Here is a 19,492-nt window from a genome sequence, read left to right as displayed (position 1 = left end):
CCATCTCGGCCCAAAGGTGTTTGTCTGTGTGTGTGTGTGTGTGTTTGTGAAGAGGAACCAAAGACATGCGGGCCATTTCCTATAAGGAATGCAATGAGAAAGAAATTCAAAGTACCCTAAAGCACCTATTTGCAATCACTTCTGATTCACATCTTAAAAATCCTTGAAGCACCCCATCACAACCCTGAATCAGTCTTACCTTTTTCTGGTCTTTCAATCTACAGTGATTTTTGCTGTTTCAATCTAGAGCCAGGGGGTGACATTTCTGGATGAATGGATACAAACTTGTGTACTTGGTGCAGTCAGATAAAGACCACAAGCTTGTTCCTCAAAGCTACAAAGTCTAAGAGTAATCTACCTGAGTTTAGAGTGGAGTTATGCTACAATCAGAGAGCATTCATGGGTGGGTGGGGGGATAGGAGGTTGTTTTTCAATCCTGAGCTACAGCACCTCCAAAGACAGTTCACAGTAGCATTTCTCTGGATTACCAGTCCTAGACCCAAAGACAGCACTCCTGTGCCTTCAAGAGTTACATAGCTGGGAGAATTTCACCAGTTGTGGCTTTTCCCCACCTAGGGCTCCAGCGATGGAAAACACTGCACCAGGTGGAACGTTCTTTCAGTGCAACTATTAAGGGTTTAAAAAGCCCTCTCTGGGGTGGATGCTTAAAAAGGAAACTAAGCGTAGAGCATTGAGGTGGCTGCTGGTTTCCCCAAACAACCACCATTCCAGGATGAACAGAAGGCAGGGGAAATCTACCCAAGAATGGAAAATAAGCCCCAAATCCCAAATGCACTGCATGCAAGTAAATTCTGCTGACTTCAATTCAACTGTAGGAGAGTCTTTTTTATGATTGCAGTTTGTGTTCCTTGGCTGCTTTGGAACTACCACACCAAAAAGAATTCCAGGAAAATTGCTCCGTCCTGTTGATTCCCATTGGGGGTGGGAATTGGTAGATACTTAAAAGACTTGGGGCAAAGGTTGTGGCACATTAGCATAAAATATTAATATGTTAAATTATATGGAAAGAAAGGCAAATTTGGGCTAACAAGAGAGAAATTATGGCTATTGGTGTGTCAGGGCTCAGTAAGGTGGTGGGTGGATGAGTCTCACTGGGATGGTGCTGTACTGTAAGCACTTTTAGAAAAAAAATTAAAGGTGGGCTGAGAAAAGGAGATCTAGGGCCCAGCACAAAGGACTTTAATGAGGCCCCTGCTTCCCATACAGTGGTAAATCTCAGGCACACCATATCAAAGCCTAATTCACAAAGCATTTTTCCATTTAATTAATTATGGGCAAAATTGAAAATTGAGCCCTTCAGGGTTAAGACGTTTGGTCCCAAACACCTTACCCATGGAAAGCACAAGCTTAAAAGGTAGCAAAAAAGGTTGATGGTGCAAATGGCGGAGTTTCCTCCAATACGTTCAACCCTAGTTCACATCAGTATAGAACCAGTGGTTCCCAAATCTTTCACCTCCCAGACCTCTGGAAAATTGCTGGCGATTGTGGCGGACCATCTAATGATTTTTCTGCCTGTCGTAGCAACTGTAACGCACTGTGCTAGATGCTGTACGATTTTTAATTGTATTTTTATTGCTTCTTTTGTATCTTGCATTTTATTACATTATGTTTTACATTCCATAGAATTTAAACTGTAATAAAACAAAACAAGCAATAAAATATACAATTAAAATCAAAGTGAATATTTAATGTGGACATGCTGCGGACTACCTGAATGAAGCTTGCAGACCGCTGGTGGTCCATGGATCACACTTTGGGAACTGCTGGTATAGAGTAAATGTTGGAATTGTCTTCCTTTCCACAAGGGGGCAAGAAGCCACCCTATGCAAACGTGGCTGCTTTTTGGCCTACCTGAAAGTCCACAAGGGAAGCCAATGGAGCAACAATCCCTAGTCTCCATCTTTAATCATTCAAAGGGCAGGGTGGGGAGTCAGAGGTGGGCCCTGCCATCTGCCCAAGGATAGCAGGTGGCAACACCGATTCTGGTTTACACAACCCCATCACGTGGTAAAAGCACATGTGAGGGGAAATAGCACCCGCATTGAGGAGCCCTTTACCCGTATGTTGGTACACACATTAAGACTCTTTCACATGCATGTGTGCTTTTAACATGTGGTTTATGTGTGTAATAGATCCATATGGTTGGGAGGAAACTCAAAGGTTATCTAGTTCAACCCCCTGCGAATGCAGGAAATTCAGTGCTATGGCATCTCTCCAGATGTTGCTGAACTATAGCTCCCATCAGGCCCAGCATAGCCAACGGCCAACGATGATGAAAGTTGTAGTGCAGCAACACCTGGATGGCCAAAGGTTCCCCACACCTCTACCAACTGCTTTGTAGTCTTGTGCATCTTCTCCTGGAAGTAAATCTTATTGAGTTCAGCGTGGCTTCTTTCTTAGTTAGTGTGGTTAGGGTTACAGAATTCAAAAGGCTGTAAGCAACATTAGTTCTACTCAAGAGGAGACCCATGGAAATTAATGAATCTTACTTAATCATGTCCATTAATTTCAATGGCTCTTCTCTTGAGTGGGATGAATGTTGGATACAATCTAAAGCTCTTTAATTAAAAAAAATATTTTGGAGGTTCAGACCTACTTCAACTAGCTAGATGCAAAAAAAGCTCAGGGCTCCTGCACGTAAGAACATAACATAAGAAGAGCCTGCTGGATCAGGCCAGTGGCCCATCTAGTCCAGTAACCTGTTCTCACAGGTTGGCCACAGGAAGCCCATAAGCAGGACCTGAATGCAAGAGCTCTCTCTCTCCTCCTGCAGTTTCCAGCAACTGGTATTCAGAAGCATACTGCCTCCCCCAGCTCGGGCCCTAGCTAAACATCAGCTGAGACTTCTGTAAGCTGGCCTATTTGAGGACAAGCTCTATAGCAGGGGTGACTAACCAGTCAGGGAGCCTAATCCATCCCCCATGCAAATTTTTCTTTCCCCCTCTCCTCAGATCCAGTGGCAGAAAAAAAAAGGGGGGGGTTAAAGTAGGCAAACTGCTGGGAAGAGAACATTCTGAAGGGGATGCAGACAGGCCCCTTGCTGGTCATGAGACTGATCGTTTAATGAGTGGGGAGGGGACAACCCCCCTCCTCAGTTGATCTGCACAGAGCAGCTGAGGAAGTGGCTGTATGTGAGAGAGAGAGCGAAGGGAGGTGGCCACTAGGGATGGGGGAGAATATCCACTAAATTAGACTTAGTACCGGATTTTGACTGTCTTTTCGGACCGGCACTGATTTCATGTGGCGGGCCACAGCTGTAATTGGCACAGCTTTTCTCCCAACCCCCCCCGATTTTATGTAATTATCTTCGTAATTACAATTGCTATTATCTATTCACTTCCATGGATTTACACGAGCATTTAGGTTAAAAATCACAATTTTTTTTCACCGCCAAAAACAAACAGCGGATCGAATCGGCAAGTGCAACAAGCAAGCGGGAACAAAAGAACGGCGGATCGGGATTGAATGACAGACTATCGGAATACAAGCAGATCGGATCTAGGCAGTGAACCCCATCCCTAGTGGTCACCACCCCACTGGCATGTAGCCCCTCGGAGGGTTGGTCAAAGGTGAAAGCAGCCGTCAGGCCAGAAAGGTTTAGCCATCCCCGCTCTAGAGGGAAATGCTCGATTTCCTAGCACCCGATCTGGCAACTTTGAATAACTACCCAAGTTTGAAGAGTGCTGTTTCTGTCGGCCAGGGTTGAGCTGCAGCAACCCCTACTAAGCCCCTCCCTGCCATACGGGTGCTAAAGGCACAGGATTGGCCCCAAGGAGTCAGCTTTCACTACACTGTTCTGAGGACAAGGGGGGGGGGAGGAGAGAAAGTTTCCCCTGCAGGGGGTGGTGTGGCATCCCTCTCTCCCTGCATTTCTAGACCCAAAGAGAGGAACACAACAGGCTTTCCCCAAGATTCAAGCCCTTCAGGAAAACCAAACGTTCTCAGCAGGTTTGCCAAGGGTTTCAATGGAAGATTTTTATTTTTTTTAAAGGTGAAGCTCACAGTCTCTGCAGCACAACCTGGGGTAGAATTGTTTAGCAGAAGCAGCATCGTGGCGGCTGGTGTCCACTGGGACTGGTGGGGTGGAAGGCAGGGAGATCCTAAGGGTCACCTTCTTCCACCTTGGTCTCAGCGTTGCCTTTTCAGGACCCAGCAGAGAGGCAGATGGGCTCTGCCTGGCATTGGCTCTGGTTCCCCTTGGGACAGCCTTTCCCAACTAGTGGGCCACCAGATGTTGTTGGACCACAATTCCCATCTTTCCTGACCATTGGCAAAGCTGGCTGAGGCTGATGGGAGTTGTGGTCCAACAACATCTGGTGGCCCACTAGTTGGGAAAGGCTGTCCCAAGGGGAACCAGAGCCAATGCCAGGCAGAGCCCATCTGCCTCTCTGCTGGGTCCTGAAAAGGCAACGCTGAGACCAAGGTGGAAGGAGGTGACCCCTCTGTCCCTTGGACCAGTTGAAGACAGCAGGTGGGGGCTGGCTGGGGGCAGACAGAGCTTTGTGGGGCCCCATTTGTCCTAATGGGCAAGCCTCTACTGCCTCTCACTCTGATTTTTCTTATTTTGCAGCCAGGAGTGAGTCAGTCTGAAAAACCAGAGCATAATTCCTGTGCCCAAGGCTAACCCCTGAGAAGCTGGCCTGGGGTCTCTCTGGACCTTTGCTTGGAAAGTCCTTCCCACCCCAAGGCCAGATCTGTCGCTCTTTTAAAAAAGTAGGAGAGAGAAAATCAAGCCCCAAAGTTGGAGGCCCTCCCCACAGCAGGTCACGCAACAGCCAAAGGATAAGATAAGGAGAAAATCTGTGTATAAATAGATCTATCTTCTCCTGGCCTTCACAACAACTGATGGTCTCAGGCACAACTTGCTGGATCTGGTGTTTTGGAAAGCAAAGACTCTGGTTTGTATCCGGTGTTTGTCATATGCAGAATAGACCCGTTAAAATTAATGGACACAACTAACAAAGGCCCATTTATTTAAATGGAGGGTCTAATCTGAGTAAAGATTAGTTGGCTAGGACTCTGGCTTTTTTTTGGGGGGGGGGGCTTTTTACCTCCGACAGAATCCATGTGGCGCTTAGGCCTCTGGATTGAGCTCTTCTGGCTTGCAAAGCAAGTATGTGTGTAGCAATCTGCCTTCTGCCCAGAACTCTCCTTTCTGTCTCCATAGGGGCTCCTGCAATACCTGGACAGTGGCAGCAGCACATTGTGATGGACTGGCAGTGTGGTACCCAGTCAGCATTTGCCAGGGCTGTGATTGTGGTGACAGAGCCCCCCCCCCCAAGAATCCTCCTATGCACCTCTGGGCAGATCCTGAGTCTGTGGTTGTTCATATACTGCATGGCAGGTTTCAGGGGGCCCTAGAGCATCATTATTGCCCCTCTCTTTCCAGGCCCAGCATGGGGCAGGAGCCATCACTTGGTGGTAGAGCATCTGCTCCACACATAGAAGGCCCCAAATTCAATCCCTGGCATCTCCAAGTAGGGCTGGGAATGACTCCCATTTGAAACCCTGGAGAGCTGCGGCAAGTGTAGACAATATCGAACTAGGTGGACCACTGGTGTGATTCAGCACAAGGTACCTCCTGTGTTCCTATGAAGCACCACAACGGGAGAGCAGGCAAGCCATGGGTGGAGGTTGCTGCTCCTGCTCATCTCACCGCTTGCTCGTTTGGAGAGCAGCTCAGGTGGCAGATACAAGAGGACCGGGGGTGGAGGGGCTCCTGCATCTTGCCTGGCTGTGCAGGAGAGGGGATTTCAGCAGGTGTGGGGTGGCAAGCGGCACCCGCTGCAATGTCCACCTCTTCTGCGCACCTGTTCAAGGTGAAGGAGCCTCGTCCCGTTTTGCGCCTGGCCCCACCCAAAGGCGTGAGCGGCTGGCATGAGGAAGAAGGAGCAGGGGGTTCCCAGGATCAGCGGTGGGCTCACCCCTGGTGGGGGGTGGGCAGGCCTTGGTTGCCCCCCCACTCCTGCCACAACTCCCAACTTTGGGTAGAGCGCCCAGAGACGCTGTCATTTTGCAGCCGATCCCAAGACGCAGCCTGCCTCCAGGGAAGAGCTTGGCTCGGCAAGCGGTACAATTGCTTAGCGACGAGGGTCAAGGGTGCAGGTGGGTTCGGGGCAAGGGAAGACCGGAAGTGTTGCAGACCAAAGAAAGTAGGACCCCCCCCCAATTCTCATTCCCTTGGCCATCTGCTGCTCCAAATCCTAGGCTTTCCTGACCTCCTCCTCCTCCACGGCTGCTGCTAACCCTGATGGTGATGTTCTACCTCCACGGTTGGAGGCGGTGTGCTTCTGAATACCAGTTGCCTGAAACCGCAGGAGGGGAGAGTGCTCTTGCACTCAGGTCCTGTTTGCAGGCTTCCTGTGGTCATCTGGGCTGGCCACTATGAGAAGAGGATGCTGAACTAGGTGGGCCATTGGCCTGAGCCAGCATGGTTCTTCCTATGTTCCTGTGCTAGAAGTGCCCTCTATGCCTCCTAACCTCAGGTTTGTCTCATGCACTTCTGTTAATGTTTTTCAGCTCTCATCTGGTTCCTAAGGTATTCGCAAAAACATAGAACTTTGTGAATCCTGCGCATGGTCTTCACTACCCATGTTGATGGGAGGCTTACTTGTTCAAACTTAAAATCTGTCCCTCAATTACATATAAAATTGGGGTCAGGGGTGGTGCAGGCGAAGGGGAGCCGAGTTCTTTCTCCTGCCGCTGGTGCTGAACACCAGCAGGGCGTGGGGAGACCAAGAGGGAAAAGTCCTGGAAATGAACTGTGCAGAGTTAGGGGGCAGGGGCTGTAGCTCAGTAACTGCTTTACATGCAGAACATCCCAAATTCAATCCCTGGCATCTACAGATAGGGCTGAGAAAGACTTCTGCCTGAAATCCTGGAGAGCCAGTTCCCTATGGTTAAAAAAACCTCAAAAACTTCCATGCAAGGAGAACATTAGCACATCTGAGTAGTTTTTTCCTGCAGTGCTAATTTTCTATTTGCAGGGATTTAAAAAAAAAAAATGTAGCAAAGCATTCAAAAATATGTCCATCCATCTATCACTTCCTCATCACCTCATTCTGCTACATGTTTAGCATAGACTTTACTTGTGAGGAAACACGGGGCTGTTGTAAACACACATGCACACGCACATTCACAATCGGTTGAAAACCCGTAACCACTTAATTAATTGGTATTCACCTGTTAAGCTGAGACTTAACTCTAGGTGTGTTAACAAGCAGTGCCACCTCCTTTGGAAAGGACAGAAAGAAGGAGAAACGGGGGGGGGGAACGAGTGGACAGATATGGAAAAATGGATATGGTTTAAAAAAATAAAGTATACGAAAAAATGAAAAAATTAAAAAAAGAAAGAAAAACATGTCCTTCCATGTTGCAGGTTGGGGTTAAAAGTGAGGTCTGGGCCTGGAAATATTGAAGGCCTTTGGTTTTATCAAGCCCGATGCACAGTCCACAACTACGTCCTCCACTGTGCTCCATCCACCCCTTTTTACGTTGATCCTCTGCATTCCCATTGATGCCTCTGAATGGAAGCCGGGGAACCCTCGGCGTGCTCTTCGCCCCTCTTTGTCCTCCATCCTCCTTTGACACATTCCCCCAGGCTTTAGGATTGTTTCCTGAAAGACCCTCCAAGAAGCAAAACCAGCCAATTGTTTAATATGCACACGTGTCTGTATGGGTCTCCGTTTGGCATTCCTAGTCTCTGGCTCTGCAAACAAAGGCCGCTCTCCTTCCCCACCACTACCAATTTGTAGGCTGCAGTCGCTACCTTTGAGTGATCTCCATGGAACAGAAAACCCCCTCCTGTCCCAGGCAGGAACTGAGAGGCAGAGAGGACTGGGGACAGGGCAGGGGGGCAGCTCTGAAGGTTCACTGCGTGATCAGAGGGCGTGGCAAAGAGCAGGCCGGGCTCTGTGTAACCGAGTCCACTGGAGTCCCAACGGCACATCAGTCCATGTCAGCGCCAGGAGGCATCGAGGGCTTGCTGCTGCTCTGTCCATCCTGCCGATCGGAAGGCTGTGTTGCCCCCACCTCCTAGCCAGTAGTAGAGCCTAGCGCAACATGGGGGACGTCCCAATTTCAGCGCCGTGCCTAAGACAACCCTGAGAAGGTAAAGGACAAGTGGTGGCTCCAGGGAGGGCCTCCAGGCCGGTGGTCAGGAGGGAGCCTGTGCTGTGGGCCGGGATGGTGAGGGAGCCGCTGATAGGTTGGAGTGTGTGTTGGCGCTGATGGTGAAGTCACTTGGCTGTGGGGAAAAATGTGGAGATGGGAGACGCATGAGTGGAGTCAGTCAGGGCACAGGCCAGACACCCCAAGCCGTGGAGTTATCATCAGGTGCGCCTGGGCCAGCCATGCTGGTAAAGGGTATTTCCGGATGCATGGGAATACCTGATGGCTCTCTGACAGGACAGCCTTCCTGCCTCCATTATCTTCAGCCTTACACACTGTTGGTTGTAACCAATCCTACTCTGACTCAGAGTAGACCCACTGAAGTTAATGGACATGACTAACTTAGGTTCATTCATTTCAATGGGTCTCCTCTGAGTAGGACTTAGTTGGATACGACTCTATATGTTTGCATCACATATTAGGTGGTATTCAATGCTAGGCCTAGACCACATTCACACCATATTTTTATTCCAGTAGTATCCACTTTCAACAGTCATGGCTTCCCCCAAAGAATCCTGGGAAGTGTAGTTTTTGAAGGGTACTGAGAATTGTTGTTGTTATGTGCCTCCAAGTTGACCATGACTTATGGCAACCCTATGAATCAGCGACCTCCAAGAGCATCTGTCATAAACCACACTGTTCAGATCTTGTAAATTCAGGTCTTATTCTCCTCACAGAGCTACATCAGTTTAACAGTCAGTCCCTCTTCTCAGATAACTTTGTGAGGGGAATAGGAGTCTCCTCTCTCCACCCTTCACAAGCTACACTTCCCAGGATTTTTTTTTTGGCTTTGGGAAGCCATGACTCTTTAAAGTGGAATAAATGTATGGTGTGAATGTGGTCGTACTCAGAGTAGACCCACTGAAGTTAGTAGACACGGCTAAGACTGAAATCCAATACATATCTACTCTGAAATGCTCCACTGGGTTCAAATGGGACTCCCAGGTAAGTGTGTAATGGATTGCAGTCTAACTCAGGTTCATTAATTTCAATGGGTCTACACTGAGTAGGACTTAGATGAATACAATCCATCATGAAAAACAGTTGCTGAAACTCACAAATGGGGAGACAGAAAAGGAAGGGGTAAAAGGAAATGAGGGGACAAATCTGCAAATATATATATAGTAATAATATGTTTAAGATAAAGGAGCTTTGCTATGTGTGAGCTGCCCCCTGCAGTTTGAAGTGCTACAATCCAGAGGCAGGTCTACCTCTAGAGTTATTTATTCAACCTGCACTCTTTCAAAGAAAGAACACTGGCAGCCACAGAGGGATGTGCAGCCACACACTACAGATTACGAGAAGGTCCACAGGCTGGCAATAGGGGTGGGCAAATCTGTCAATTTTGATCTATCTCCGTTTCACATTTTTCCAATCTTAACTTCAGTTCTTCACATTTCCACATCAATTTGTGATTTTATGAAAATTTGTCAGCATTTTCGTGCAAATTTCTCCTAATGTTTGTTTGTATGTGTTTTTGTCTGATATATACAGGAAGGGTGGGATATAAATTTAATAAATAAATAATAATTTTTTTTGCAAAGGAATGGTCCGTAATATAATGCATTTTGTATTTCATTTTCACTAATGTATGCATTTCTATACGTTTCACTTGGCCAGAGAAGTACACTGCAATATTGGGAGAAATGCAAATTAGAAGGATGGCTGCGTTTCAGCTCGTGTATAATTTCGGAGAGTGCAAATGTGAACTGAATCAAATCTCTCCCCCATCCCTAACTGCCCATGGTTTTAACCCTTTAGCAAAAGTTGCCCACACATTTTCTGATTTTTGTTTTTCAAGAGAACAAGAAACCTCGGGGGTGTGTTTTCTAAAAAAACAGATTCTATAGGAACTACCCCAATTCAGCTGTAGAAGACTTTACACCACAGTCCTAACCAGCCTACTCAGATGTACATCCTCTTGAATTCAATGGGGATTACTCCCAGGTAAGTCGGATTGACACCTTGGGGTGAAATCCTATATACCAGGAGTGAGGAACCTGTGGCGCTCCAGATGCTGTTAAACCCGAACTTGTGTCAGCTGTAGCCAGCATGGCTAATTGTCAGGGATGATGGGAGTTGTAGTCCAGCAACATCTGGAGGGCCACAGGTTCCCCACCTCTGTTACAAACATCTGCATAAGTCCCATTGGGCTGACAGAATATGGAATATAAGTATTGCAAAATGATGCTACTGTTGGAGCGGCTCTCAGTTTGCTGATGCTGTTATTAATTTTGCTGTTTGAGTGTTTTACATATTAGGCATTTGTCATTTTTCAATTGGAAACCACCCTATGGCTGCTTGGTAAAGGGTGGTATAGAAATCTCTAAACAAACAAACAAACAAACTCACTTAGTGGGCCTTATATTTGCACAGATACACATACAATTCCTCCATCAGTCAGCCATTCAGGATGCAATTGGAAGCATGATATCCCTACACTGCTCAGCCAAATACAGATTCATTAAAGGAACATTGGCACTCCAGCCTAGTGACTCTGGGCAAATCTGTCAATTTCGGTCTCTCTCTGTTTCTCCAGTCTTAAGTTCAGTTTGCCACATTTCAGCATCAGCAAGCAATTTTGTTCTTGTTTTTTTAAAGTATTAAAATTAGTCAGGATTTTAATGTTAATTTCTCCTAATACAGCGGTTCCCAAACTTTTCAGACCACTTGAAAATTGCTGAGGGTCTCAGAGGACCACTTAACGATTGCTGTACTAGGTGCTGTGTGATGTTTAATTTTATTTTTGTTGCTTCTTTTATTTCTTATAGTGTTTTATTGTATTACAATTTGCATTCTGTAGAATTCAAACAGCAATACCGTAAAATACAATATAAGAAATAAAAGAAGCAGTAAAATACAATTAAAAATCAATCTGAATAGTTAATTTGGACATGCCGTGGACCACCTGAATGAAGCATGTGGACCACCGGTGGTCCATGGACCAGTTTGGGAGCCTCTGTCCTAATAAGCACATTTCTATATGCAGTTTTGCCTAATGTACACATTTATGCAACCAATTTCCCCTAATATAATGCATTCCTGTATGTCATTTTCACTCATATATGCAAGTTATGCACATTTTCCCAAAATATGCACATTTTTGGATTGACAGCTGGATCGCAAAATTCAGAAAAGTGTGGATTTTGAAGGATAGTTGTGCTTCGCGTCATGTATTGTTTGGGGAAGTGTGAATTTGGTAGGCTCACATTTAAAATGCAAGCCAAACTGAATTTCTCCTCCACCCCTAGGGGAGACAAAAGAAAGAAGAAAGGTGCAAGATTCCGGAGGAGGACCGAGGGCTGGACCTTACATTTCGTCGGAAGAGCCGTTGCAAGAGGCTACGCTTGGGTGGGTCAGGGAGTTGCTTCCAGTCCAGGTCTGGGGAGCGGATGCCATTTGGTCCAAAGACATTTAGATCTTTAAAGCATTCGGTCTCGATCATCTAGAGAACAGAAAGAAAGAGGAAGCACTTGGCAGTGGAGGTAGACTCTTCTAGGAATGGCACTATGCAATGAAGTAGCGCCATTCCCAGGGGCATTCTCTTCTAGGAACGTGGCGCCAGCATCAAGGCTCCTTTTTTGGTTTTTTAAAAAAATCCTCACCCACCTCATCTTTAGAGGTAAGACTCCTTCCCCTCCCAAGTTGTAAAACTACAACTTTGCAGTGATGTGGGGTGTTGTGCATTTACATTTAAAGCAGCATCAAATCACTTAGTTATGGCTTCCCACAATGAATCCTGGGAACTATAGTTGGTGAAGGAAGACTTGTTAAGGAGATTCCTATTCCTCTCACAGAGCTACAGTTCTCAGAGTGGTTTAACAATCAATCCGTCTTCCCAGGGAACTCTGATAATTGTACCCCTGTGAGGGGAACAGGGGTCTTTTAACTCTCAGCACCCTTAACAAACTAAATGTATAGTGCAGAAGGTGCCAAAGTGTTACTAAGAAAGATATTTGCAAAACTGCTGGGCCATTAAACCTTTATTTGTACAGTTTATGAGACTCTGTCTCTTTCTTTTCTCCATCACTGGTGCCTTCCTTCCTTTTTTTTTTTTTGAATCTCAGCGGCCCCTCCAATTCCTCACCTCATTCTGCCAGGGGATAGGAACACTGCCGGTGGCAAATTTGGCATAGAAGTCATTGTCGGTTTGATCTAGGTTGACACCCTTCACAGTGGAGAATTGTTCAATGTCCAACACATCTTTGCAGTATACGGCTCGAGGCTGCGGAACAGAGATGGAGAATCACCTAAATTTGCAATCGCCAGGCCTTATGCATCAAGATGTCTACGGTCGAGCCACAGAGGTAGTATACTGCACTGACCCGTAAACTCGACACTAAAGAACCTAAAATCTGATCGTTAGAATTCTGCAAATGTGCAGGCACTTGCCTACTTATTTTGGCATCATTTATTTTGGCTTCTCTGGGTGGGATTTCCAAAGGGGGCCGTGATGGATGGAAGGACATGAAGAGGGGAGGTAGGTGAGCTGTATGTGCAGTAGTGGGCGAACAGTAGATTTGCTGGTGGAGCAGGAAACTGCAGAGAGCACAAAATATCTGCTCAACTGACCACTGGGAAACCCAGCAAAGTTCTCCTTTGGCTTTTGGGATTTTAGTAGATACCGCCCACCCATTCTTAAGCATCTTTCCACAATCATAAGGTTTTGAATCTTCTTTTTTTTTAAAAAAAACCCTTCAGCAACTGGCTATGGATCCATTGATACAACAGGCTGTGAGTTTCACTGAATCTTTCTCCTGCCCTCCTGGCCCTAGACTGTCCTCAACCTTACATCTCCTCACCCCTGACCATCTCCCGTTGGCTCTTTTTATCAGCCTCACCTCCTTTGATACCCTTGTCTTATCAGCACTCATGTCACAGTGGGCCTGTGTGCATCGCTTGTAAGTCCGTCAGCTGCCTGAGCTCAGGCTTGTGAGCCCCTCTCTGACATTAGATGGCCTGAGGTGTCATGTCTCATGAGCTGCTGCTAACCCAGCTGCTGTGATGTCACAGAAGCTTGGCAAGGCTAGTCCTAAAGAATGAACTCTTAGGGAAACAGAGAAATCTTAGAAACTAAACTCTACAAATAACTTCTGTTAAATTAAACTGTGTAAATGGCCGGAGGACCAGGCCAGAGAGCAAGGCCCCTGATGATTATCTTAAATGTCCAGGCAGGTGAGCCCTAATATAACCTTTGAAGGTAAATGTGTAGAGGTCAGGGGTGAGATCAGCAGCCATGAGCCTGCTCCTCCTTCCTCTCCACAAATTCATTCTTTGCAGAACGATCATATAAAAAGGACTCATATGTGAACCACCAAGGCCTCACTCTGGCTGGCCCATGCTTACATCTGGCACGAAGGAGGGTTTCATGATCCCAGCTTCCAGGCGCTTGAAATTGATAGTCTTGAAGAAAGGGTGCAGCTTCACCTGGACGGCCCCATCTCCCTTGCATCCGAGCCGCTGCTTCGGGTCCTTGGTCAGGAGCTGGGGAGGCAGAAGGGGATCAGGATCAATCAGGATGTCTTAACCTTTCTGAGAACCCGCTCATAAGCAGGTCTGGCCCTGTCCTTAGACAGAGTGGGGCAATTGCCTCAGGGAGCAAATGCTGGGTGGAGGTGTTGAAAGATAAATCTGGGTGTGCCACACAGTCTGTTCTGCATCCTCTAAGCAAAGAGTCAGCTCCTATACATGGAATGGGAGGGTGTGCCATCCTGTCCTTCACCTCAGGTGGAAAAATGTCTTGTGCCAGCCCTGCTCAAGTGCCATTCCCTTTGTCCAGAACTCTATCCCGCCACAGCTGATTAACAAGTGCGAACTTCTGGGAAGTTCATTTGCAAACAGAGGAGCCAGCTCATCTGTCCATTTGATCACATAGCCACTGTCTCATTCCAGTCCAGGCAGAGGTCCTCTTGTAGAAACTCAGTTCCACAGGAGTAGGGTAACCTCCCTGCCCCAATGCCTGGCATCCAATCCAATAGATTTGCAGTGATCCTACAGAGCCTCAGCGCGGCCTCTCTCACTGCCCCCAGCTTACCGCCTTGCAGATGGCCTTGGCGTCTTCAGAGAACTTGTCTGAGTACTGCTCCTGGTCCTCCTGCACCCGCTTCTCCACTTCTTCCCTCTTCACCCGCTCCTTGCGGGCACGGAATGGTGACTGGCCCTCGAACATCTCGTAGATGAGGCAGCCAAGCCCCCACCAGTCCGGACTGAAGGAGTAACGCTCATTGTTAATCACCTCTGGAGCTGGGGGAAGAATGGTCAGAGATGATGACAATGATGATGGTTTATTGTTATTTATTAATCATCTTCCACACATACACACACATGACATCTTCTGACACCTTTGAAAGTTGCAGGAGAAGCTCTCCTGCAGACCGTAGTGACCTCCCAGGTATATAAAGGGTAACGGGGTCTGCCAAGTAATCCAGTTCTGAATGGTAATATTAAAACCTTGAACTTGGGCCCCATCTGAACTGTACATTTAAAGAATGCAACTTTAAACAGTCATGGTTTCCCTCATAGAATCCTGGGAACAGTTGTTTGTGATAGGTGCTGAGAGTTGTTAGGAGACCCCATTCCCCTCAAAGAGCTACAGTTCTCAGAGTGGTTTAGCAATCAATTCCTCTTCCCAGGGAACTGTGTTTATATGCATAGCTGGGCACAAACCACAGCTCGGTGGAAGAGCATCTGCTTTGCATGCAAAAGGTCCCAGGTTCAATCCCTGGCATTTCCAAGTAAAAGGATCAGGAAGCAAGTGATGGGGAACACTTTAGCCTGAGACCCTGAAACGCCAGTTACACTAGACAATTCTGAGCTAGATCGAGAAATTTAGCTAGATTTCTCCATTATCCCATTATTTGTTGATTATCCCCAGATTCAGTCTGTATAGAGTTCATGAACCAATAGGAACCCTATCAAGTCCTATAAAGCAGCTTCTTGCTTCGATCTGGCTCCATTCCAAGCAACTCTTTGTTCAAGTGCAGACCACATTGCCTGTCTTACCAGCCACCAGGCCACCAACCTTCCCAAGTGACGTTCTAGCCTTCCAAGTGACAGAGCAGATGGACAAACAGTCCAACTCGATATAAGACATCTTCCCATGTAAATATAGCACTTACAATCTGAGCATATTGTGGATGACACTGGGGACAGCCTACTGTTCAGAGCTGGAAAAAGTTCAGAAAAGGAGAACCAAAATGATCAAGGGTCTTTTTATTTGGGACTTTTCAGTTTAGAAGAAAAGGTGAATAAGAGGGAGAATGACAGAAGTGTATACAATTAGGCATGGTGTGGAGAAAGTGGGTAGACAAAGATTTTCTCCCTCTCTCACACTGCTAGAACTCAAGCCATCCAATGAAGCTGAATGTTTGAAGATTCAGGACAAACAAAAGGAAGTATTTTATACAGTGTATAGTTAAATTATGGCATTTGCTACCACAAAATTGCGCATATAACACCTGTCCTGGCCCGTTTGCACTGGCTGCCTATTTGTTTCCGAGCCAGATTCAAGGTGCTGGTTTTGACCTATAAAGCCTTACACGGTGTGGGATCACAGTACCTTGTGGAACGCCTCTCCCGCTATGAACCTACCCGTTCACTTCGTTCAGTATCTAAGGCCCTCCTCCGGGTACCATCTCACCAGGATGCCCGGAGGATTGTTACCAGATCTAGGGCCTTTTCTGTAGTGGCCCCCGAATTGTGGAACAGCTTACCTGAAGAGATACGCCTGGCGCCTACGGTGCTTTCTTTTAGGCGCCAGGTTAAGACCTGGCTGTACTCCCAGGCTTTTTAATGTTTTTAATGTTAATGTTTATGTCTACGCTTTATTTTAATATTGTTGTTGATATATGTGATTGATTTTATTATAATATTGTATTTTTAATCTGTTTTGTACACCGCCCAGAGAGCTACTAGCTATGGGCGGTCTAAAAATGAAACAAAAATAAATAAAAAAAATGTAGTGATTGCTGCCAACTTGGTTTTTAAAAGGGGTTTTAAATTCATGGAGGATATTGACTTCCAGCCATGATCACTGTGTGCTACGTCCAGGATCTGAGGTATGACTCTGAATAACAGTCTCTGGGGAGCAGAAGTGTAGAGAACGCTGTTGCACTCGGATGCTGCTTGAGAGCTTCTTGTAGGCATCTGGTTGACCACAGTGACAACAGGATACTGGACTAGAAACAAAACTTTTTATTTGTGTATGTTGCTGTCTTTTTAATTCTACTTTTTTATTTTGTGTGATCAATTTATTGTTCTTAATTTTGCTCCTTTTGTTCTGTTGCATTTAACCTTTTAATGTAAGCCCCTTCTATTGCTGCGACAGAAAAACAGCATTCAATAAACAAAGCCTTTTGTTTTCAAATTTATAACCTGCCTTACAGCTGACTCATCACCTAAGGGTACTAAGCGGTAAAGAAGAACCAGACAAATTTAATGCAACATGGCACAGATTTGAGTCCTCTCACTACCTGGAACAAAACCATGCTCCTTCAGTGGTACGGAGGCGAGGCTGGTTGACTACTTGACAAACCTTGTCTTATGACTGAGCCACTTCTCCGCCATGGGAGATACGAAGTGACAAGTAAAGCAGGTAGTCCCACTGTTTCCCTCTTCCATTAAAACATGGTTAGACAATGTTGAACTACAGCTCCCACCAATCCTGACCATTGGACATGCCAGCCAGGGCTGTTGGGAGATGGGAGTCCAACAATATTGGGAGGGCTCCACCTTGACTATCCCTGCGTTAACAGTGACTACTAACCCTGACGTAAGCGGCAAATCACTTCCAGGTCAAGGGTTATACCTGCAGGAAGGCCTAAGTATTTAGCACCTCTCATTTTATAGAATGAACAGTGCCAGGAGGTCTTGTTCAGAGCCGGACTCTGGTGTAGTTAGGGAATTTTAGATTCTTTTCTCTTAATGGTCTTACAGTGGGGAGGCTCCTTAAATGGTAATGTGTAGTATTCACTTACTTCAAAATGTGGTAAGCCAGCTCTGTTGGGCTTTGGGTGCCCTCCTCCTCATTCAGCTGAGCAGGACCCTGGACATCTGTCCCAAAGTCCTGCTTTGATGGCACCATTGGAGCCAGATAGGAAAGTCAGGGTATTGCACGGCTTAATGTCATGGCCTTAAGTAAAGTTCCCCAGGCCCCCTCTGCGGTCAGAGGAGCACAGAAAGCTGCCTTACACTGACTGGCAGTGGCTCCTCAGGGTTTCAGACAGGGAGTTTCTCCCAGTCCTATCTGGAGATGTTGGGGATTGAACCTGGGACCTTCTGCACGCAGAGCATGCAAAGCCCTTCCCCAGTGGCCAGGCTGCCTTCTGCTTTCAACAAGGTGAGGCTTGTGTCGCTATCCCAAGCATACTGAGCCAGCTCCTCCACAGAGCCAAGTAGCCTGGGACTTTTGTCAGATACATACCCATGTAGCCAACTGTTCCTACACGGCCACGGATGGTGTCTCCTTCTGGGATCTTGATGGCCAGCCCCAGATCTGAGATCCGGATGTGACCTATAGGGAAGAAGAGACAAAACGGTGATGGAGGGCATGTTATGAGCCACACCAGCTAGCAGCGAGTAAAAAGGGGACCAGAGCCTGAGCAGGCGGCCTCACCATCTAGCACTCACCATCATCATCCAGGAGAATGTTCTCTGGCTTCAAGTCTCTGCAGGAAAGATACAGACACAACTTAGAGTAGAATGAGAAGAAGGTAGACAGGTGGGCTTCTAGGGTTCTTTAACCCTTTCAAGCACATGGGATTTATCTTTTTTTTGGGGGGGGGGGAGGCAAACAAAATTGCTTTCACTCCCACTTCAGTTTAATCATAACGTCATAATATCCAGGCTCACATAAACTATGGTTAATATTAACTTGTGTGTTTCAACAAACCATAGTTACGCTTAACCACAGTTTGAAGGTATTATTTATTTTTTATTTATTTAACTTCTATCCTGACCTTCCTCCCAGAAGGAGCCCAGGGTAGTAAAAAAAAAGGGCAAAACACTAAAAACATCTTAAAACATCTCAAAAACAAAACATCTTAAAAACATTTTAAAAATAAAACATATTTTTAAAACTCTTTAAAAACATCTTAAAAAGCAATTAAACTGGGTAATTTAGAATGAAAGCAGAAACTGACTGTTGGAACAGGAATGGGAAACTAGGTGCAGGGGGAAGAATGGAATGGAGTGGTTGGAATCTTGAACAGAAGCACTTCACACTTCAACAATTTACTGCAGGTTCCACTTGTTCTCAACCAACAGTCATTTGGGCCAGTCTTGGGTGTTCCAAAGCAGTTAGAGAAAGCTTTGGATTTTGAAGGTGGGAAACAACCATGCTTAAGATGGGGGCTTCTGTGCTCCACAGGTTGAGAGGCCTTTGATGATGATTTAATCCTCCTGAGACATGCCATGCTCAAGGCTGACAATGCTTAGGACCAACTGATGACGGGACATCATAGCAGCTGCTTCTAGGATCCAGCTGATTATACACTCCAAAACGAAGTCTGGGGTTCGAAAAAGAACCAGAGAAACTTGGGCCATTGTGCCTAGTTAGCCACAGGCTACCGGCTGCACCACCCAGGCCAACATTACTGACCTTCCAGCCACACACCCTCAACACTTCATGTGCGAAGGATGTGTAGTTTCCCCATTTTGCCTGGTACCAGCAATACACAGAGAAAGGACTCTCCTGTCGACACCTTCCCCTTGTTCTCAGGGTCTCCCTGTGCTCCTTGCCTTCCTGGAGCCTGGGAATCATGCCCGCCTCTCTCTCACCTGTACACAATGCCCTCCCGGTGCAAGTGCTCGAGGCCACAGCAAATCTCTGCAGCGTAGAAAGTGACCCGTTCGTCATCAAAACCAGGGTTGCCCATGTTGTAGATGTGAAACTTCAAGTCGCCTCCGTTCATGATGGTGAGGACCAGGCAGAGCGCATCCTTGGTCTCGTAGGCATAGGCCAAGCTGACCTGTGGGCATACCGTATAAGAAGAGCCTTGCTGGATCAGATCAAAAGTTGCACCATCCTGTTTCCCGCAGCAGCCAACCAGATTACACCAGGAAGCCCACAAGCAGGGCACCGAGGCAACAGCCCTTCCTCTTGGATTGCCTCCCAGCAGCTGATACTCAGTGGCTTAAGAACACAAGAAGCTGTCTTGAGCAATATAGGGCAATTGGTCCAGCTAGCTCAGTTTTGCCAACGCCATGCACAAGCCACATTTTTGCCTCTGAGGGTCACATGTAGCAGAGGCTGCATCCCCTCCCCCCTTCTCCAGGCGCTGGAATGGGGAAGGTTAAACCTCCT

At 46.7% G+C, this 19,492-nt stretch overlaps 1 protein-coding gene across 3 annotated transcripts in view; it reads right to left on the bottom strand.

Annotated features, from left to right (window-relative positions):
* Nucleotides 1–4,417: 4,417 nt before the first annotated feature.
* The window catches only part of LOC133368508 (G protein-coupled receptor kinase 5-like), a 110,595-nt gene continuing 95,520 nt past the window's right edge, over nucleotides 4,418–19,492 (bottom strand). For all 3 annotated transcript variants that reach the window (XM_061592797.1, XM_061592796.1, XM_061592798.1), the window contains 8 exons: nucleotides 18,967–19,157; nucleotides 17,818–17,855; nucleotides 17,612–17,701; nucleotides 14,225–14,433; nucleotides 13,537–13,674; nucleotides 12,278–12,415; nucleotides 11,504–11,635; nucleotides 4,418–8,266 (listed from right to left, as the gene is read on the bottom strand). In XM_061592797.1, coding sequence (XP_061448781.1) covers nucleotides 8,177–8,266; nucleotides 11,504–11,635; nucleotides 12,278–12,415; nucleotides 13,537–13,674; nucleotides 14,225–14,433; nucleotides 17,612–17,701; nucleotides 17,818–17,855; nucleotides 18,967–19,157 — 1,026 coding nt within the window. In that variant the 3' untranslated portion in view covers nucleotides 4,418–8,176. The remainder of the gene's footprint in view (nucleotides 8,267–11,503; nucleotides 11,636–12,277; nucleotides 12,416–13,536; nucleotides 13,675–14,224; nucleotides 14,434–17,611; nucleotides 17,702–17,817; nucleotides 17,856–18,966; nucleotides 19,158–19,492) is intronic.

This window comes from Rhineura floridana, chromosome 12, assembly GCF_030035675.1.
Source record: "Rhineura floridana isolate rRhiFlo1 chromosome 12, rRhiFlo1.hap2, whole genome shotgun sequence".
NCBI classification, from domain to species: Eukaryota; Metazoa; Chordata; class Lepidosauria; order Squamata; family Rhineuridae; genus Rhineura; species Rhineura floridana.
The sequence above is the reverse complement of the archived record's forward strand: the minus strand, read 5'-3'. Positions and strand labels throughout refer to the sequence as shown.